This window comes from Penicillium waksmanii (assembly GCF_028829765.1).
Source record: "Penicillium waksmanii strain IBT 27052 chromosome Unknown utg000002l:1.0-3326099.0:1.0-3328782.0, whole genome shotgun sequence".
In the NCBI taxonomy this organism is placed as follows: Eukaryota; Fungi; Ascomycota; class Eurotiomycetes; order Eurotiales; family Aspergillaceae; genus Penicillium; species Penicillium waksmanii.
Genome location: NW_026643249.1, coordinates 2,891,465 through 2,910,629, shown reverse-complemented (window position 1 = coordinate 2,910,629; position 19,165 = coordinate 2,891,465). Strand labels below are relative to the sequence as shown.

Here is a 19,165-nt window from a genome sequence, read left to right as displayed (position 1 = left end):
AGGTGATATCGGAGGATAAAGTGATAGAAAGTTGGTCACTTTATAGTACCATTTCGTGAAAACACCAGGTATTGTAGGACGAAGAATATGAATCAGCAACTGGATGCAGAACGGTGTGTGGTGCCTGGACGGATGCCCGATGGCCAATCTAACAGCCCCGTGATTCTCTACGCTATAGTCCATTGTGCGTGAGTGAGATCACTCATCGGCCATTTGCGGCATTCTCATTGGTTGAAATATAAAAATAATTACATTTACTGGTCCTTGGGCACCTCAGGGTCGTGCTGACCCGCGAACTTTCGCGGAGATGGAGTGAGCCGGCGGAACCCTCCTCGGTGACGGACACTGCCGTCAAAAGGCCCGGCGCGGGGTCTCTCCAGCTCCTCCGTGCGGACTATGATGTCGCTTATTTTCTTCTCGGCATCCTCCTGGTTGGAGGTGATCCGCTCATTCATCCGATCCATCCTCTCAGCCATCCTCAACAGCTTGCTGTTGGCCATTTCGGCCCCCAAGACACCGAGCTCTACATCGGTGATGCCATTGGCTTCGGCCTTGGCCTTCTTGGCCTTGGCCCAGTTCCTGCCCCAATTCCAGGGGTTTACGGCCCTTGTGGCCCAAAGTTCGGGCGAGTACTTGAAGACCCAGACGACGAAAACTACGGCCACTGGGGCAAGGATTTTAACGCCTTGCACCCACTGCAGAATCTTGCTTGATATGTCGAGCTGGCTCGGGAGCCTTTTCAGCTCGGTCGACTCCTTATCATCTGACTGCTCTATTTCAATATCGTCAGCGCCTATTTAATTGCCAGTGTATCTCTATCTACTGGTAAATAAACATTTACAGACCGATTCAAGCTACACCTCATCGAGTTTACATCAGACAAGAATCATCGATGCAGATGATACGAAATGTAATATCTATCCATCCAGCTCAAGATTTACACGAGAAAATTTACAGATTGGGGATGGCTACTGACTGGATTCGGCACAGAAGGAGAGGGCGAAGGAGAGAAGTTCCTCGGGGGTCTGCGAGTAGCGACCATCGGGCCCAAGAGGGGGCAGGGGAACAGCACCGGCCTCGAAAAGGAAGAGCTACAGTTGCAGAGCGATGAGATTAGCAAATTTTCAATTTTTTGTAATCATTGTGGAAGGGGATTGCTTTCAGAGCCACACATGCACGCGGCGTTTTGACTCTTTCCGTAGTTGAGGACTCTGGCTTGACGGAATCATCACATCAACATTCGCCGGGCCTGGGAGTGCAGCCATACGAACATCTCTGCGTACGTGCTCCGATGTCATTCTGGCCATTCCGAACAGCTCAATGGCACCCGGTACATTTTTACCGAGCCCAGACATGGAGTGTAGCTTGAGAGCGAGCGGTCTCGAAGGAAGTCATCGCAGTTCCGGCGAATATGACAGATGCGCGTCTGGTATATCCTTTTTGAGGCAATCGAAAGTCCGAAAGTCCGAAATGAATTTGCAATGGCTTTTTGAAGAAAGAGACAGCTTGAAGAAGCATTCGGTCTGCATGGCGGCGTGGATCTTGTCCGAAGCGGCGTGGGAAAATGCAATGACCCAAAATTCGTCTCGCCTGCTTTTCAGGGAAGTTCGCAAGCGTGAAAAAGGCGTGAAAAACACGTGACGAAAGCAATTGGCCTCCAGGTCGGCGTCGAATTGAGTCTCTTCACCGCGTACATGTGTGTCTGTTCAGAAATTAGGTGCAATTGACTTACGAGGAGGAGGAAAAAGAGCGGGAGAAGAACTTTAAGTTTGGCCATCTCGGCCAATCTCCCGGAGATTTGATGAAGTCAATTGATTGGATAGTAAGCGATCAGACGGAATTGCAGCGATTGGTTGACCATCATAAAATGAGAGAACCGATGATTCCAATTGCCCTCACGTCGTCCTGCAGTCACGGGATCCACCAAGGCCTGTTTGGTCCATCGGGGTCGCTCCTTCCCTACGTATCCTATACCCGGTACCTTCCCAATCGGGGATACCCCAAAAGGTTATTGTGATTGGTAATCAACCTACAAGTATGTTGTCGTAGGTGAGATTAATCCTGCTTAGACCAACCTCACTCTCCAGGGCTGAATCGTGTGGGCTTTGCTGAATAGTATAATCTTTCAAAAGTACCTGGTCATGGTTGAGGCTATCCACACCGTATAAAAGGTAACGTATAGCACGCTTGAACTTATAGCACCTGGGCACACAGAATTACTAACTAATAAAGAGAAGAATTACGATACTAGATTATACTATGGACTGTAGATAAGAGACTAAGGCTACCGAAGAACTACTACATATACCCTTAAGTAGCGATGTAGACTAACTAATCCATATCTAAGGTCTCTGCAACCAGCAACGCTACCAAAAGGTGCCTAAAGAATGGAATGATATCCATAATCTTCTATCTAGGCATATGCCTTTCTAAAGTCCTTCATCTTGATGACTAGAAGCGACATGGGGTATTAGGGGAATCGGTGTATTGGTGAAGCTATGGAAGGCTCGAGCTCTTACATATGTGGTGAAGCCTGACTAGGTAGTGAGGCCTCAGGCCTATAGGGCCTCTCAACACATCAGGCTACTACGTTTCAGGGCTATGCTATATATTCGAAGCTAGATATGAAGGTTCCGAAGAGTTGGATACCGCTGTTCTGATCCGTGGTTCCTTCCCGCTCCCGAAGCTACTAGGCTTCTAAGGGAGATCATCGTATAGTTTTAAAAGCCCGTGCCAACGTCAATATTACGCATACTTTTCCATGCTGTACATATTTGAAGTCGGGTGTTCGAATACGTCTTCGGGGTATCCTCCTACTCGAAGCATTAACTCGCTTTTGATAAGATACTTACAACACTCCTTCCTCACCACTCCAGAGCTGAATTTCCGTTATTCCCCATCCCTTGACCATCCTATATTTACTTTCAAGATGATGGATCTACGCTACATGTGGATTGAATCCCCCAAGGGAATTTTTCGCCCAATGTGCTCTAGCACCACTGGCGAATTCCTTCATCGGTTCCGCTTTGAATTTGAGGGATATACTTGCGAATGTCCTTCCAAAATGATCAGTGACTTTCTGCTTACAGAATATCAATTTAGAGTTATTCTTCAACTCAAAGATGGTGAAAAAGGAGACCGCGAGAATGAAGGAATGCGTGATGGAATTAATACCGAATATGTTCGGTGCGAGAGAAACCTGTATTTCAAAGATTCCGCTCTACCCTCTTTAACACTTGACGAGATGCGCAGATTCGCTATGAAGGATTCCAAATGGTATATACGTAATACCCTTACTAACCACTGCTGTCTCAATGGTGGTTGTTGCGGTCAAAATTGTGGTTGCTGCGAAAAGCGTGCAGGTCACTTACCCCTAAAAGGCATAAATGGACACTGTACATGGGCCTGCCGTTGCTGTATAGAGAGGAAAGGATTCGGTTTTAAAGATTACGATGGCAATATCTTTGAACGGCAGTACAAGGACGAACTTGAAAGCGATAATCCAGTCCTTCTGCTTCGAATGGCAGATGGCTATTTCTCCGCGCCTAAATCACGACCAAGTTTAAAACCGGAATCCAATAGTGATTCTACGTATAACTCGCAGTCTACTTCCCAAGACATTCCCCAAGATGCAAATAATGATGCAAAGGCCATGGCTAAGGAGGAAATCCAAGACAGTGCCGCGAATATAATTTCCGATCCTTGTCCACCGCCATATAAGGAGATTGCGAAAGATGACGAGGAGAGAAAGCAAAGGTGAACCTGGCTCTGGAAGAGATTTTGACAAATAGTTTTGTTCTTGTGAACCGCGAGTACTGGACCGGTTGCCATTATAGAGTTCCGTCACGACGATTCCCATTTTTGCTTCTCAGGCCAAATATCTCATGTCAAATCGGGGTTTTCAGTCCACAATTCTATATATAGATTTTTGATAGCCGTATCCTAAAGTATGGAGATCATCATCTGCCTAATTCTAAGTCGGTATTTGCTGTAATGAGCTGGGTTGCTAACATCGATGTTTATGCCCGACGCAGATGGCATCCACGTAGGTATCCAATACCTACACCTGTATGTAACTTTCGTCCGTTATTCTTTCTCTATCCTCATACTTCTATCGAGCTGCTACTATTACTTTGCCCAATATCGGCGCCCTCTTGTTAGCACAAGGTTGGGAGATCAGATCTGCACCTTGTTCAGTACCCCTTATCCCAGACTATCTCGGTGAATGAAGAGAAAAGCAGTCCTTTTACAGAATTAAGCTAGTTATATTGCTACGCGAAAGGATTCCAATGGAGGACTTTCATCAGATCGCAGCTGGAATGTATTCCGGCCGAGTTGGGAATACCAAGGTGCAAGTGGCTGAGTCCGTGAATGCGTTGGTAGAAAATTCCTTTACCTGAAACACCGAAAACATATTAATACCATTATTAGACTGGGTTGTGAGGAGGTGACATGGTTCATAGACATCAAATTGGCAAGTTTGCACGACATCTTGCGTGTAGTGCTGCACGATATCAAGGCCATTAGCCTGATGGAGGACAAGCAATCGGTGATTGAGATAAAGGCTTTTCACTAGCAGAATGCTGATGTGGATTTCAATCGAGCAAAACCACCTTTTCCATTTCCTTCCTGAGCTTGAAAGATGTGCGGAGAACATGAACAACAGCTCGGACTATGAATCGACACATGCACAGCATCTTCGCCTGCTCATCGATCCCCTCAAGCATACATATACTTCTATCTCACAGCGTCGCGACTCAATGTTGCAGCACAGTCATATTACTTATGACCTTCTCTGGGCGCTTTTCAAACCGGGTTCCCATGTTTTCACAACATGCATTGGCACAAAAGAGCCGCGATGTGTCAGATTCGACGCAGGGGAAGAGATGACATAAAATGACTAGTCGTGGTGGAATCTCGGGTGCCGATTCATTGATAATAACGGAGTTAATTTCGGCGATGCCGGAATATTTCTGGGTGTGACAAAGTTCCGGGGGTCAAGGCCGATCGAGATCATTGAGGCCTTCCCTCTCCGCTACCATCCAAGGCACGAGGAATTCCGGAAAGACTTGATCGAAAGAGGCCAAAAGTTTTGGGATTTGGCCAGCTCGCACATTTGGCATTGCAAAGGCAGCGCGTTCTCTATGAACAAGGGGGATGCTATCAAAGTCAAGGTCAACAGTCGAGTGGCAGCGGATGCGGCATTTTTCCTTGAAATTCAGCCAAACTACCCCCGACTATCACTCCGCGACCTAGGGGTCAAGGAAAAGGATGTAATTGCAGTTATCGACATAGGTGCGATGCTGATGGAGGACGGCGAGCGAGAGAAGGAAAAAATTGCAAGGAGACGGCGTGGACGCACAAAAACTGAGCAAGACCGATTTCTTGGTCGGCGGCCCAACAGTATGCTAAATCAGTTTGAAGGAGAAAATATTCTGTAGGTGAGACGACTGAAAATTGCTTGGCGTCCGACTAATTTGATCCTAATGGAGTGCGCAGTTACGTTAGTACTCTTCGGGACGTGGATTGGTCACCCGAATCATTCGACTCCCTGCAGATCCCTTCAGAGACCAAGACAATGCCCCTATCATTGGCGAATAGTCGCCTGGGTCTAATACCGACTGTATCGTTCGACAACGTAATTGATGGAAAATATGAAGGGCTCAACATCCTTCTAAAGCATGTCAGCAGAGTGTCTGTATGATCCTGAGCTGGTCTGGAACGCAGCTTCACCATGCCATCAGTGATGGGAATTCCAGCTTCTTTCACCAAGAGCGCGACAAAGCCCTTGGCATGCTCCGGTCGCGCGGAATTATCCACAGCGACAGTGGATGGCGTAATATGCTGTGGGATAACCTAAGTGATCGTTTGGTTGTCCTTGACTTGGAGGATGTGAAATGGTTGAAGCACCCCTCGGGCCCTTGAACCCACTTCTGGCAACACACGACGCAGTCATTGGGCCGGCGCATGGGAATAAAAGCATGGCTTGAAAAGAGTAGAAATTTGCGATACAGCGGTCCCTTAAGGTTCTGGCTGTTCAATTTGTTCATTTGAAGACAATGCAAAACTTTACGCCACAAATCTTCGACAAGAAGACCGTGTTGTCTCGGAGAATGAGGATGGAAGTCCTGGATTTTCTGGGCCCGGTTGTGGAGATCCATCTCATGTCTTTTCGCATCTAGCCGCTCGTAGCTGCTATGTATGCAAACTTTATGGGATCCATGTGTCTTCGTTGTCCCGAAGCAGACTCTTGCCTATGCATGGACTCCAATCCGCATCTCAAATGTAAACAGACAGTTTCGGTTGCGATTTGAAGGCATGTATTGATGAGATGCTGGAAGTGAGAGACAGTTGAACTGACTTAGGTGGTCGGAATCGCCAAACTGGGGACAGGTTCGTCTATTGTACCTTCAAATATGGTTGGTAAGAATCGATCCACATCAGCGTTCAGTAGTTCTTTACAGTTAGGAATCCATCTCTCTGTCTGTCTTTATTAGTAAGAGGCTATAGATTTATCCACCTATCTCCGGAGAATGCTGATAACCAGGCTCCTGCTGCATATTGTTCGTCATACTCCAAAGGATCCTCTAGGAAATACCGGAAATGACGACATTCCTATAACCCACAAAGTTGATACACGGAAAGAGATGCTCTGATGCATTTTTCAGATAAGACTAAACCGGGAGGAGTAGATATTTTGGCTTTAAAGGACAACACTCTGTATCCTTACTGAGATCTGATAGTAGGAACTTATGATACCAAGCTTGACAAGTAGCGGCTTCCAAGTTGCCGCGGCCATCGTAATTATACTTATCGCCAGCTCTATTATCGACCAAAAAATAACTGCAATGTTTTGCAGCAGCTTGTTTGTTAACCCAATACTGTCCACAATGTATGGGATGCGTATAACCGTTGCGATGCTCGCGCTTTGGTTTGGGATTAGCTTAACGTAAAATAAAATAAAAGCGAGTAACACTGACATCGAACCCAGACCTAATAAAATGTGCACCGAAATCTTTACCTTTGAAGGTAACTTCATCCCCCAAAGTAGCATGATCGGTATAACAAGTCCCACGGTTATATCAGTGACAAGAACCCATGCCGTAAAGACAAGCTTCACAACTTTTATGGTCCAAATGCTTTGGCAAGAACCTTCCCGATCTGGATAGACCACACGTTCCCAACCGTACGACACAGGGTGGCAAAAGAGGAGCATATGGAGTTCCGCTGCAACTAGTATGACTGTTCCAGTACCTGCTATTAGGTACAAAACGAGTCGATACGTTCCGGGTTGCGTAACACGAAGGAGAGTCCAAATGAAGCATATTTTTGCTAGATAGGTACCTATCGGGTACAGAATCTCGCAGATGAAGAAAGTCTGCTTCGTAAAATTTCATCTACTTAGTAGAGGAAGTAATTTCACATATTCAAACAAACTTACTCTAAGGGTTTCTGCTATGATTTCAGGGGATGTGTTGATGGTGTCGGTCGACTTAGCATTTCGGAATTTCCAACCCCCAACAAGAAATTGTACGGTAAGGCCCGTATAGACTAGCTAGGTGTACAACGATGTTAGTCTTTGCGTAATGTATCGGACTCCATTGGCAAACCGTTGCAAGTATCGCGAGGATTTCTTCAACGAAAGACCCTGTCTGAAAGCGCCATCGGACATATAATCGTATCAGGAGGAAGATCCAGACAAGGATGGTGAAACCGATGCAGGCGGCTAGACACTGCACTATGCTATATGCCATGGTGGCATGTAGCGTCGGCGTCGGAGGCAAGTCTGCTGGGAAGAACTTATGTAAAATGAATATATTGTGCAAATTAAATAGTGTGGAAATTCGAACCCAATAGTCGTGATGTCACGAGACTAGATGTCAATGTCACGAGGCTAGATGAATCTAGACCCAGCATATTGCTGGTACTGTACTTGAATTTATCCCCTGGTTCAAACTCTAACGTAATCCCCCCTCCCGTCTCGCTCGCGCAGAACATCATAGTAAAAGCGGTTTTTCAGGTGCTAATATATCAACAATAACAGGATGTTTTCACTTGGTTTATGTAAGCTTTAATTAATTATATTAAAGATACTTTGGTATAAGTGGCATGTTCAAAATAACTGTTATTTATCTGCAATACCAAAAATACCCTGCGATATAGCAAGGTACAGGAATATGTATCTCTATAAATTTACATCCTAAATATTTCCTGGGCAATAAACATCCCTAGGATGATAAATTCAATATTTAGATAACTCAAGTCTATAAAGTTAGCTCTAAGTGTTGAGATATGAATTTATGAAGTCTTCTATTGACTGTGGTGTTCTGGGTGATGATCGAGACTCAGCGCAGCTCGCCTGCCATTTGCGTCGTAAGCGGTTAATTTCTGCTTGTTGGGATTTAAGGTCTGCGGCGAACCATCGCCTCGAGTAGGGAGAAGGTCGTAGATCTGGTGTGTGGCGATCGACCGCTATTGCTGTCGCCTTGGTGAGTTTGTCCACGACCGAATCCAGCAGTTCAGCTGTGTTTGTTTCTTCCCACGGTTCCATGGCACTCTTAACTCCGCCCCGATCTTCTCCTAATTATTGCAGTCGTAGGCGTTCCTTATAGCCGTAGGGTTGCGCCTCGTTCGCAGAATATATTCCAAGTAGGTTACTTTGTGGCCCGAGCCATAGTTGTCGTGGTAGAGGTGACATTTGATGAGCAGGTTTGGTTGGTCTGTCACAGCTTGGTCGATGGTGGAATTCCTTCCCGGGTGCCTTCGCGACCAAAACGTTGGTGTGCCTCAGGGGAGGCAACCTTGAAGGCCGTAGGTATTAAAAAAGTCGATTAGCTCGCCGGCGTCCTCAATAAACCGAGGCTGTATGTGGTTGCCACTCAACACTGGGTGGTGGCGGTTGAAGTCTCCGGATGATATTATGCTGGTCGTCTTGCTTTGTCCCGGAGGTTGTTTTGTATTGTCTCGCAGAAGGCAGCTACAAACAGCTGCACCTACTCACATAGTTTGAGAATGATCATCACACTTGTACCTCAATCCAGGGTCTCAGCTGTAGAGGCGAGGGGTCAGGGTAAATGAAATCATCATCATCATCAGCTGTAATAAGATACGGTCGGCTACGGTTGTTTGGCAATATCACAGCCCAGTATTCATATTATTGGACAGATGGAGGAAAAGGTGTAAGCCTTAAAGTGACATCTTGACAGGAGATGTAAAAGGAATTATTCACCGGTAGTTCACACAGGGTTTCCTTTGTTAGATCTAATGGATAAATTACAGGTGATCCATCCGGTAGCCTGTCCCTTTCATCTAGGCCAGTTATTTCGACGCTGTATGTGAGCAAAGCTGGCGCTGATGCCGGGCTTGATGATGTTTCCCTATGGACATGGATTTTAGGTAGGCCGAACGTGAAAACTGCTGCATTGATGGTATTCTTGATACAGGGAGAGACCTTTTCTGGGGCTATTCCATGGCTCAAATGCAAAGAGCCAGTTGACAACGGGCCTGATTTTGTCATTGGGTCTCCAGTGGACGAATTTTGTGAAGGAAGATGCCAACCTAAATCACTTACTGTTGTCGAAGAAACGAAAATGGAAGCAAAGTGGAAGCAGAGTACTTTTGTATTGGGGGGGGGGGGGGAGATATGCCCATGACTCTTAAACCTCGCACCAATAATCTGTTGGGCCCTTTTCAGGATTAATCTGTTGAAATATTTCTGTGTGCCCTTCATTTGCAAAAGGTTGGGTAATCTCCAGCCCGGGTATAATTTTCCATGAGTTCGTGATGTGTGTAAGTTTCCATGCATCAATATAAAAGCATTGCATAGAGAGCAGGTGTCTTTGCTTGACGCAATGACCCGTGGAAAAAAGTCAAGAGTTGATTCGATCTCGCAATAGGCAATTAGCTGCATCTCCGAGTAAATCTTCTGAGTCTTTTAAAGTCTTCTGGACTTCTCGGGAAAAAGTCTCATTGGGATTTTTTTGGGGTTCTCTGAGAGATTGATATGCTGTGATATCTGGGAGACATCATAACTATGGCCATTGACGACGCCTAGAAGTGGTCCGATATTCTGAAAATCTGGTAAGTAGCTGGGGTTGTTTACCCTGTCGTATACTTCTCGCAGGAGGACGGTTAGCTGAAGCTTCAAATTTTGCACCGCTGGAAATCTTTTGGCAAATTTGTATAATATGCTCGCTGCCTCATGATATCTGGATATGTTGCCCACAATATTGAGAAGGCAGCTCGCAAATCTTGAATCCTGGACCACACTAGATGCACCAGTCGGAATAAGTTGCAACAGATCAGACAGGTTCGGGAGCTCATTCAAACGACCACTTGTTCCCAAAAGCGAGAGAAGGCGAGACTGGACCTGGTGTTTGAGCCATTTGTTGGCCAATAGTATGACTTCCTTTGATAGTGATTTGAACCCAGACAAGGTGACACATAAGTTCGATCTTTGGAACTTTTGGGGGCTTATTTGACCGATACCTTCTATTGCTGTCTGCAATAGGTCTGTTATTGACGGTCTCATTCCGTTTCGTTTGCTTGGAATCAGACGTAATCGACAAGGAATCCTTGAGGAGTACAGGGCAAGAACATGTCTAAGGATTGCTTCTTTAATAACTTAAGACTTGCCACCCCCCTAGCTGAAATTAATAAAGCAATCGAATGCTGTAATACAAGTCATGTTCATAAACCACGGAAAAGATCATGATGTTGACGTCGTAGAACCCTTTTAGGTAGATATCAAGACTCAAGACGCAATGATGTACCGTGAATTGTGCAACCTAACCATTGCTATTCAATATCCTGTATCGCACGTGGGGTTTCCTGATCTTTAACTGATCCTGCAGAGTCTTCCGGACTCAGACAGGTACTCAGACCTGACAATATCATGTGAAGGTTGCAAGTTCAAGGTTCGCCGTGCGTTTGTTTGTTCCCAGTTATCTTTTTTCGATGCTGTAGCCAAAGGAGGATATAAGGTAAATTCTATCGTTATTTCCAAAGTTAGTGAATATGAGTAACAGTGTCACAAGGAGGTCTCTTTATCACAAGTTGACCTGTCCGATGAACTAGCAACCATTCAACGAGAGTTATCTCGTTTCTCTATGTTCAAGACTACGAAGACACAAGCAGTCCAGACTTACAGGACAAAAAGGGTGGTTTAGATGAAGTTATAGAGCCTCATACGGCTATGTAGAATAATCTCGGAGATTTTATGGCAGCTGACAAAGTCGACATTTTATTTCTAAGACATCTTGCGAGAACCCGCCTTATCAGCTAGATTGACAAAAATACACATGGATTTACATTAGTTGTGCAAAAGATCTGGAAAACCATTCCACATCCTGAGACTGAGCTTCACGACGCCATAATCAATGCAGTTTAAGGTCATGCCAAGCAATTCCTCCCATATTGATCGATCGAAAAGGGTAAAAGCAAACGAAAAAGAATGAGAAAACTAAGTACTAGATAACCCCAAACTTTCACCGGAAATTCAGTCAGGCAAGTCTTCAAAGTCGGACTCCTGATGTGTTCACTTCTGCTTCATGCCAGCAGTTCGTTTACAACCAAGCGGAAGTCATACCGGGGCCGCTCATGTAAACATTGATCTGCATGGCCTGGAGCTTGCCGTTGTAGAACTGGAGAACCTCGAGAGTATCACCGGTGGCGTTCATGGGAGAAAGAACAGGCAGAGTTGCCTTAGCCTTCATCTCGGCGACCCACACATCCTGAGCAGCCTGCGCCTCGGACATCCTGTCAGGGATGAAGGCAGAAACGTTGCCGTTGTAGGGGTAGACCTTGCCGGGGATCATGCCGCTGGTGACAATGAATCCCAGTTCCTCGTCAATAACCAAGTTCACACGAGCATTGTCGTCAGTAGGGTGGCTGGTAGGCCAGCTGCAGCCGAGAGTCTCGGTGGTGCCGTTTCCGTACACTCCAGTGTCGACAACCTTCCAGCCGAGCTCAGTAAACTGGCAGTTGTCATCGACAATAACTTCCGTCTTGCTAGAAGTAGCAAACAGAGCTTTGCTCACAGCCTTGAGGGTCTTACGGCTATCCTTGGTGCGACTAGCCGGGGGCATCATAAGAGAGTTGTAGTTGGACGGAAGCTGAGTAGAGTTGAAGGAGAAGCCGTGATCACCACGGTTACGGTTGAGGAACAACTCGAGTTCGGTGATCTTCTGGTTGACAACCGCAATACGACCACGAAGAATGGATAACACATCGTTATTGCCCTCGCTGACATCGAGGGCGAAGTACCCAGTACCCTGAGCGACGTCTATAGCCAGCAGGCTAGGGGGGGGCAATGTTGACGATAGTGCGCCACGAGGTCATCATACTCAGCGCAGCTGGGTGCGAGTTTTCAGTGGCCTTGTAGACGGTGGCCAATGGCAGAGTTGACGGGTCATGGGCCACCATGGAGTCTAAAACTTCGGTGATTATAGCGGTCATACAGGCTCGAGAGCAGGAGCTCGTGGCAGCCCGAGCAGCAAGCTCAGCATCATGCGGCAAAGTTGCCCCGCCCACGGCAAACATGGCCATTGCGAGGCCCACTGAGAGGTTGAAGAAATCGGAAGGGGCTGGAAAGCGCATCTTTGTGTTGGTAAATCAACTGAGTCGAGAGACTTGAGGATGTGTGCTGGAACGGACAGAGTGAGGAGATGATTGCTGATGAGGGAAAGAAACCCCAGGAAGTCCACGCCTTTATACTCTTTTCTGTATTCTAGGTAACGCGTGCAACTCACATTGTGGAGAACTAGCACATTATCAGGCTTGACGCCAAGCTGGGTAGATCGTCAGGAGATTACTCAAATTCGCGCATTCGCAAGCTTCTCGTCCCATTTCCCCATGTTGGGCCCCACTTCGGTTCTCCGGCTCCTCGGGTCGTTGCTCAGTCCACCCCGGCAGACGTTCGGGTCCACACCCTATTAAAGTTGGTGCAACCGATTGATTCTACGGGTCACATGAGCCTACTATCCCAGACAGCAAATACCTGCGCAATCAGCGGCTACAGAAAGGAGACAAAGTGCGAAGGTCGCTAATCTGTGGGCTCTCTACATACGGTGAAGCGTACTCATCAGGGGAGTATATCCCCCCTAAGCTAACTCCATCCAAATTTATTCTTATGCAGATAGCTTATGGTCTTGCACACACCCTGACAGAGATACTGTACCTGATTAATTTTGCCGATGAAAAGGAGCAGTTGACGCGCTGAAAATAAATTGTGAGCTTCTGAACGTATTAAACCTATAGAAAGACGATGACATTCCCAAGCATGGCTATAGCTGTCCACCTCTGCTGCTGATTTCGAAAGAGCTATTTAGAAGGCTCTACAATGGCAGAAAAGATCTGCTTAGTACATACAAAGGTTCTCGGTGAGGTGCTTCTAAAATTTCAAGAGCGCTCCGGTAGACTATTCTATTACACCAGATACACGTTAAAGATCTGGCTCGGATTTGCTATTGTTACAGCATCTTTAAGGGTTGATTGATACTCAATGACTGAGTTTAACAGATACCTGGCTTCTTACCCGGAGTGTCGGTATAGTCATTGCATATTGTCCATGATAACGCAACCAGGCACACTTAGACAATCAATACAGCCATAAAGGTGCATCGGGGCGGAGACAAGATATTAATGCGGAGGTAATAACAGGGTAGCACTATGGACCTACAAGCGAGTCGAACTAGCTAAAGCCAGTGGTTCCTACCGTAAACCATATACGGAGTAGAGTACTAACAACTACAGAGATAGTAAACCTGATCCTATTGTTCTGTTTCCTCTAAAAAAGAATTATGGTATAAAGTATTATTTTAAGACTTAAGAGTCACAGCTAAGATAGGTTATTTTAAAGGAATATGCCTGAAATTAATTTCAAGCCTTTCCGGTAAATCTTTTCTCGTTATCAACAGCAGCACATCTAACTAGTTAATGCTGATAAATTATCACCTAATATTATAGGCAAAAAAGGAGCAACGAGACTTTTACACAGAATACAATAATATCATAAAACTAGGTGCCCATAATGTTCACAGTATCCATAAATATAGGTTTTCACCCTATAACGATGGGTAAGAATCAAAAACATGGCTTAGTTATCTCTTCTACTCAACAGATAAATATGAGTCACAATGCCTAATTTCGGGAGCAATCCGCCACCTACTTTTAAGTTTATAGGTTACGTGTTCTACGGTTAAAGCTAATAATGTGCGTGCCAAGCTGCGTCGCCCAGAAAAGTATTAGATAAGAACAGTATGTAATATATCCTAAAGCTTATAGGTAAAGGCGGTCAAAAGTATATTAGATTGCGCATTAGGTTCAAAGTCCACATTTATCCTATAACCGGGATGTGGACCTCTTCCCCCAGACTGTGTGGGGTCCCCGTGGGAGAGTCTCGCAAGCAACTCCTTACTCCGGTACCTACGCCTGTGACCATATAGTAAGTCGATACGATGCATATTTCTTCTAATACCTCTCTAAGTTTATACCACCTTTAAGACAACCCGATAAGATGAGTATTACTCAAAATCACCCTGACAGCCTTACAGGGCTGGAGAAGACTAACAGCAGCAATGCGAAGACGCTGGGCCATCTTCGTCTGCGGCATGCTGAGACCAACGAGATTATCCTAGTCCCGGCGCCGTCTTCAGACCCTAAGGACCCTCTCAATTGGTAATTCGCATAGTTCGGCGCTATCTCCCCCGAATCATTTCTCTCTGACTTCTTCCTAGGCCGAGGTGGTTCAAGATGTACACGGCAGTCGCTGTGTGCTTTGCTATGATTCTGTGCAATTTTCTTGCGGCAGGTCCCACGCTGGCCATTCTCCAGACTGCACAGGACTTCTTCCCCGATTGGATGGAGACTGGCATGGCTAGCCCTATCGCAAAGACTGCTTATTTTTTCAGCTCCACCGCACTATTCCAGGGTTTGGGTAATCTACTCTGGATGCCCCTGACCAATAAGTATGGTCGTCGCCCCGTTTATGTGGTTGCCTTTACCTTGTATACAGTCACTGCCATCTGGTGTGCTGTCGGCAAGGGCTACGCAAATTTCTTAGTGGCAAGAATTTTCATGGGATTTGCCGCTGGGGCAGGAGAGTGCCTTGCCCCTGTTACCATTACGGACGTCTACTTCCTCCATGAGCGTGGATCTATTACCGCGTAAGTCTCCTTTCTGCTGAAGACTACAGGATCATGGCTAATTAGTTCCTAGGTTGTATAACGCCTCTCTTAACCTTGGTGTCGCTGCTGGAGCTATTATCGACGGCTTCATCGTTAAGTACCACCCATGGCGCTATATCTACTACGTCGCTATTGCTCTCATCGGCGGTGTTACCCTTATCGTATACGTGACATTCCCAGAGACGGCGTTTATCAGAAAACCAGCGTCTGGAGATGATGTTACTACATTGACTGCCTCTAGTGAACGTGTCTGTCGCGTTACAAAAGGTGAAGAGGCCGGTCATTCCGAAAACCTCGAAGTTATTATCCCTAATGAGCCTGCTCAAAACCGCGGCTGGTTGAAACAAGGTCTCAAGTTGTACCACGGCACCTATACCGATGAGCCGATTTGGAAAATGGCGATTCGTCTGATTGGACTCTTGATCCTTCCACCAGTTCTTTGGGCGACGCTGGTTATGTCGGTGACTATTGGTTTTATCGTGGCTGTCACTTCTAATGTTTCACCAGCATTCAATACGGCTTATGGCTTTGAAGCTTGGCAATCTGGACTCTGCTTCTTTTCCGCTATCATTGGAGCATTGATTGGCGTTTTCCTTGGAGGCCATTTCTCTGACTGGGTCGCTGACTACTTTACTCGCCGTAACGGTGGTATTCGAGAGCCGGAGATGCGTCTTCCTGCTATCATGATCGGTACTATTACCGGACCTCTTGCCCTGGCTCTGTACGGCTGCGGTATCCACTGGAAGATGCACTGGATTGTTCCTACTATTGGCATTGGCTTGAGTAAGTCTTTCTCCCTATGGTATCCTACGTTGAATCCTTTCTCATGCTCTACAGTCAACTTCACCATCACCCAGGCCACAAACGTATCCCTAGTGTACACTATTGATAGTTACCGTCCTGTCGCCGGCGAGGTTGTTGTCACCCAGCTTGCTTTCAAGTCTGCCTTCGGGTTTTTGCTAGGATTCTACACGAACCCATGGGTTGACGAGGATGGTTACAATGTGGCCTACGGCGAAATGGCCGCGATCTGTGGCGCTGTCCTCATGCTCTGGGTCCCACTCTTCATTTGGGGCAAACAGATTCGCGAGAAGTCTATTAGCTGGCGGGTTATGCGGTGGGCGCAGTGGAATACCGACCGAGAGGTTGGCGAGTAAGGTGTTTTATGCCCACCCGATTACAACCTCAGCTCGACCGACACGATCGGGCGGGTGGATTTCCAGCGCAGATCTAGATTCATTGTTTCCTGATATATTTGGGCCTTGTAGGGGGGGTGGGTACCGATGAAATCTTCGACAGGGTTGGAGAGAATGAGAAGATTTTGTCGCATAGCCCCTACTTAGGTTCAGCAAATCTTAACAAAGTCTTTGAACTGGGGTCACTATCATAATATTATTTTATAAATGATCATTGGATAATGACATTAGGGTGTGTCACTCTTGTGAATCCAGGTAAATTGAATTTTCTTTTTCTCCTTGTCCTTTTTTAAAATCAGGATGTAAAACTGCTTTGGCATCTCACTTCTAGACTCAATCCATGGCCGCCACGAATTTACATCGTTTGCATTCTCTTATTAGTAGATACAGTATAGGTCTTCTGCCTTGTAGGCCAATGTGTCCTAGTGTTACAGGTGAAATCACGGACAAATAAAGCTCGCTTTAGATGTAGAATTTGCAGTGTCGCGCCTGTCAAGATTCGATAGGCCATTGTGTTGAAAGAAGTAACTCATCTGACTATCGTTCCAGTACTGGGTCTGGCTCTAAAGCACTTTAGCGAAACAAGTACAGTTTTTCTCACATGTCGGTCGGAACTACTTCGTGACAAAATGCCATTTGCAGCACCTTCAATCTCATAGGGAAGAGGTGAGAGATTAGCACGATCGAAATCACGTATTGTAGTGGGGGAATCGCTCTGGTGATATCAGGTGACGTTGTAGGCCTTCGGCCTGGCCTTCAAGTATATAAGCCCTCGACGATAGTTAACTTACACACACCATCGACCTTTCGGGTCACCAATGTTATTTTCGTTATTTCGGATTTCTAGCATTCGAGCAAGGGCTCGAATGTTCTGAAACGCTGTTTTCCTCAGTAGGGCACCGCCTTGTCTACTACTCTCCTGCACTCTGCGAGTGTGGTGGTTTTGTCCTCTTGCGATCGACCCGTCTGCCAACGCAGACTGCCAGCGAGCATTCTCATCTTTCATCATGTATTATAGAATGTATTGAAATTGATTTCATCACTTGCACGCAAAGATGCTTTCTTAAACTCTCCTGTGAAACTTAGTAAAACTAGTAAATTTACTCTACATCTGGTCCTATCTGTAGTATCTCAATATAGTGTAGAGTGTAGGTAGAGACTGAAAATATGTGTTCATTTTCAACTCATCTACACTCAAAAGCTGGTGAAAAAAAAGATATATGTTCAAGTATGGATGCCCTCCATCTCTTAATTCAAGTCACCCGACGTCACTGCCAATTAAAATTAGGACTGGGAGAATGAATAGGACCCGTGTATGTAGTTGCAGTTACATCAATTGTAAAAAAGCAGTATTAGCGATGCTGAAAGATTAAAATTCAAGCGAAGCACATGGCACAGAGAGCCATTCTGGTATTGCGATATAAAAAACTGCCAAGAAATATTCGATATCCTGAAGATCCTACATCAGACCACCATACGTATCTCCTTCCTCCTCCTCTTCTTCTTCCTTGTGATACCAGTTCAAATATTTTTCTTTCTCACTTTCCTTGGGCGCCGTATTCTGTTTTGGCTCTGTCGGCAATTCCTGCTTCTTCTCATCACCGTGTTGGTGATGTTGACCGTGATGTTCAAAAATTCTTTCCATCATGCCTTCATGGTGTGGTTGGTTGGATTGATTTTCTGCACTTATTCAGTGAAGGAAACCAAGAGTTTTAAGGAAATTGCAACTTACGCTGAGACTGGGACATGTTGCTTCAATGTTTTCAATGTTCACTTCAAGTTGCCAAAGAGAATCCAAATTATTATCATTAAAACGCATGTTCGCTTAATCGAAGTATATATATTTTTAAGTGGATAAAACTGAGCATTAAAAGTATGATGTCAAGCCTTAGTATCATTACATCACGAGTAGGAGGAGCCGAATCAGAAATATCTTACAATTACATCATCTCCTTTGGTACAAAGTTCATGGTTCCGCCGGCTTGAATTGAGTTGGGTGAACTTTGATTTGACCATTCATGAGTACATAGAAAATTCCACCCCTCCCAATGGTAGACCAATTGATCTGCATACCATGACTCTCATTGAGATTTTCATAATAAACTAGAATATCTGTGCTCTGTCATCTTTTCATATTAGGTGCCATTAGCATGTACACGCTTCAAGCACATGTTGCACAGAAAATTATGAATACTTGGAAATTACAACGTAGTATTTTGTACAAGGTACCTAATCTCTACTACCAGCAAGGGTTATTTAGAAGGACAGATGGATTTCAACTGAAGTCAAGTAATTGGCCTTTGTGGGATACTTGGTCTTGCTGATACGATGATGAAATTGAAGTTCGAATTGGAGTATGAACTGCATTCACCTGGATGGCTCTTGATTCCCATTGGAAGATTTAAAAACTGCATCTAATCGAGTACGCAAATGATATAAAGCCGCTTGTCGAGCAGAAAGGTTGCCTGTTGTCATTGCGGCCCGGGCGGCAGTAGTCATATTTGGTTGTCGATTAGTTCTCCAAGGTTGCTTGGTTCATCTTTACTTTTCTTATTCTCCTTCGTGTTTTTCTCTTCGTCCTCTTTGTAGTACTCTTCCAAATTTTCGTCATCTTTTTTTAAGTAGTCTTCATATGTCTTAGGTTCGGCCGGACTACTATGTGAGTCACTGTGTTTAGGAGAATGAGAAGGAGAACTTCAAGAAAAGTGACATAAAAACCTTTTGATCTTAGATTTTTCTCGATTCGGATTCTCATGGAAGTCTGGGTCATCGTTAATTCCGTAT

General features: G+C 45.5%; 6 protein-coding genes across 6 annotated transcripts; 4 read left to right on the top strand and 2 right to left on the bottom strand.

Moving 5' to 3' along the window:
• Window positions 1–254: 254 nt before the first annotated feature.
• Window positions 255–1,298, bottom strand: N7481_002770 (uncharacterized protein; the record flags this gene model as incomplete). Its single annotated transcript, XM_057261989.1, has 3 exons — window positions 255–793; window positions 977–1,091; window positions 1,284–1,298. The coding sequence occupies 3 exons, from the start codon at window positions 1,296–1,298 to the stop codon at window positions 255–257; spliced, it is 669 nt and encodes a 222-aa protein (XP_057126921.1).
• Window positions 1,299–2,929: 1,631 nt separating this feature from the next.
• N7481_002769 (uncharacterized protein) lies at window positions 2,930–3,760 on the top strand (the record flags this gene model as incomplete). Its single annotated transcript, XM_057261988.1, has 1 exon — window positions 2,930–3,760. The coding sequence occupies one exon, from the start codon at window positions 2,930–2,932 to the stop codon at window positions 3,758–3,760; it is 831 nt and encodes a 276-aa protein (XP_057126920.1).
• Window positions 3,761–4,289: 529 nt separating this feature from the next.
• N7481_002768 (uncharacterized protein) lies at window positions 4,290–5,925 on the top strand (the record flags this gene model as incomplete). The annotated part of the gene is made up of 6 exons (XM_057261987.1): window positions 4,290–4,375; window positions 4,432–4,549; window positions 4,605–4,862; window positions 4,905–5,403; window positions 5,493–5,638; window positions 5,692–5,925. The coding sequence occupies 6 exons, from the start codon at window positions 4,290–4,292 to the stop codon at window positions 5,923–5,925; spliced, it is 1,341 nt and encodes a 446-aa protein (XP_057126919.1).
• A 5,624-nt stretch (window positions 5,926–11,549) lies between these two features.
• On the top strand, window positions 11,550–12,224 carry N7481_002767 (uncharacterized protein; the record flags this gene model as incomplete). Its single annotated transcript, XM_057261986.1, has 1 exon — window positions 11,550–12,224. The coding sequence occupies one exon, from the start codon at window positions 11,550–11,552 to the stop codon at window positions 12,222–12,224; it is 675 nt and encodes a 224-aa protein (XP_057126918.1).
• A 2,291-nt stretch (window positions 12,225–14,515) lies between these two features.
• Window positions 14,516–16,342, top strand: N7481_002766 (uncharacterized protein; the record flags this gene model as incomplete). Its single annotated transcript, XM_057261985.1, has 4 exons — window positions 14,516–14,676; window positions 14,736–15,164; window positions 15,217–15,968; window positions 16,023–16,342. 4 exons carry the CDS (start codon window positions 14,516–14,518, stop codon window positions 16,340–16,342), a joined length of 1,662 nt encoding a protein of 553 aa, XP_057126917.1.
• Window positions 16,343–17,840: 1,498 nt separating this feature from the next.
• Window positions 17,841–18,129, bottom strand: N7481_002765 (uncharacterized protein; the record flags this gene model as incomplete). Its single annotated transcript, XM_057261984.1, has 2 exons — window positions 17,841–18,061; window positions 18,114–18,129. The coding sequence occupies 2 exons, from the start codon at window positions 18,127–18,129 to the stop codon at window positions 17,841–17,843; spliced, it is 237 nt and encodes a 78-aa protein (XP_057126916.1).
• Window positions 18,130–19,165: the final 1,036 nt, after the last annotated feature.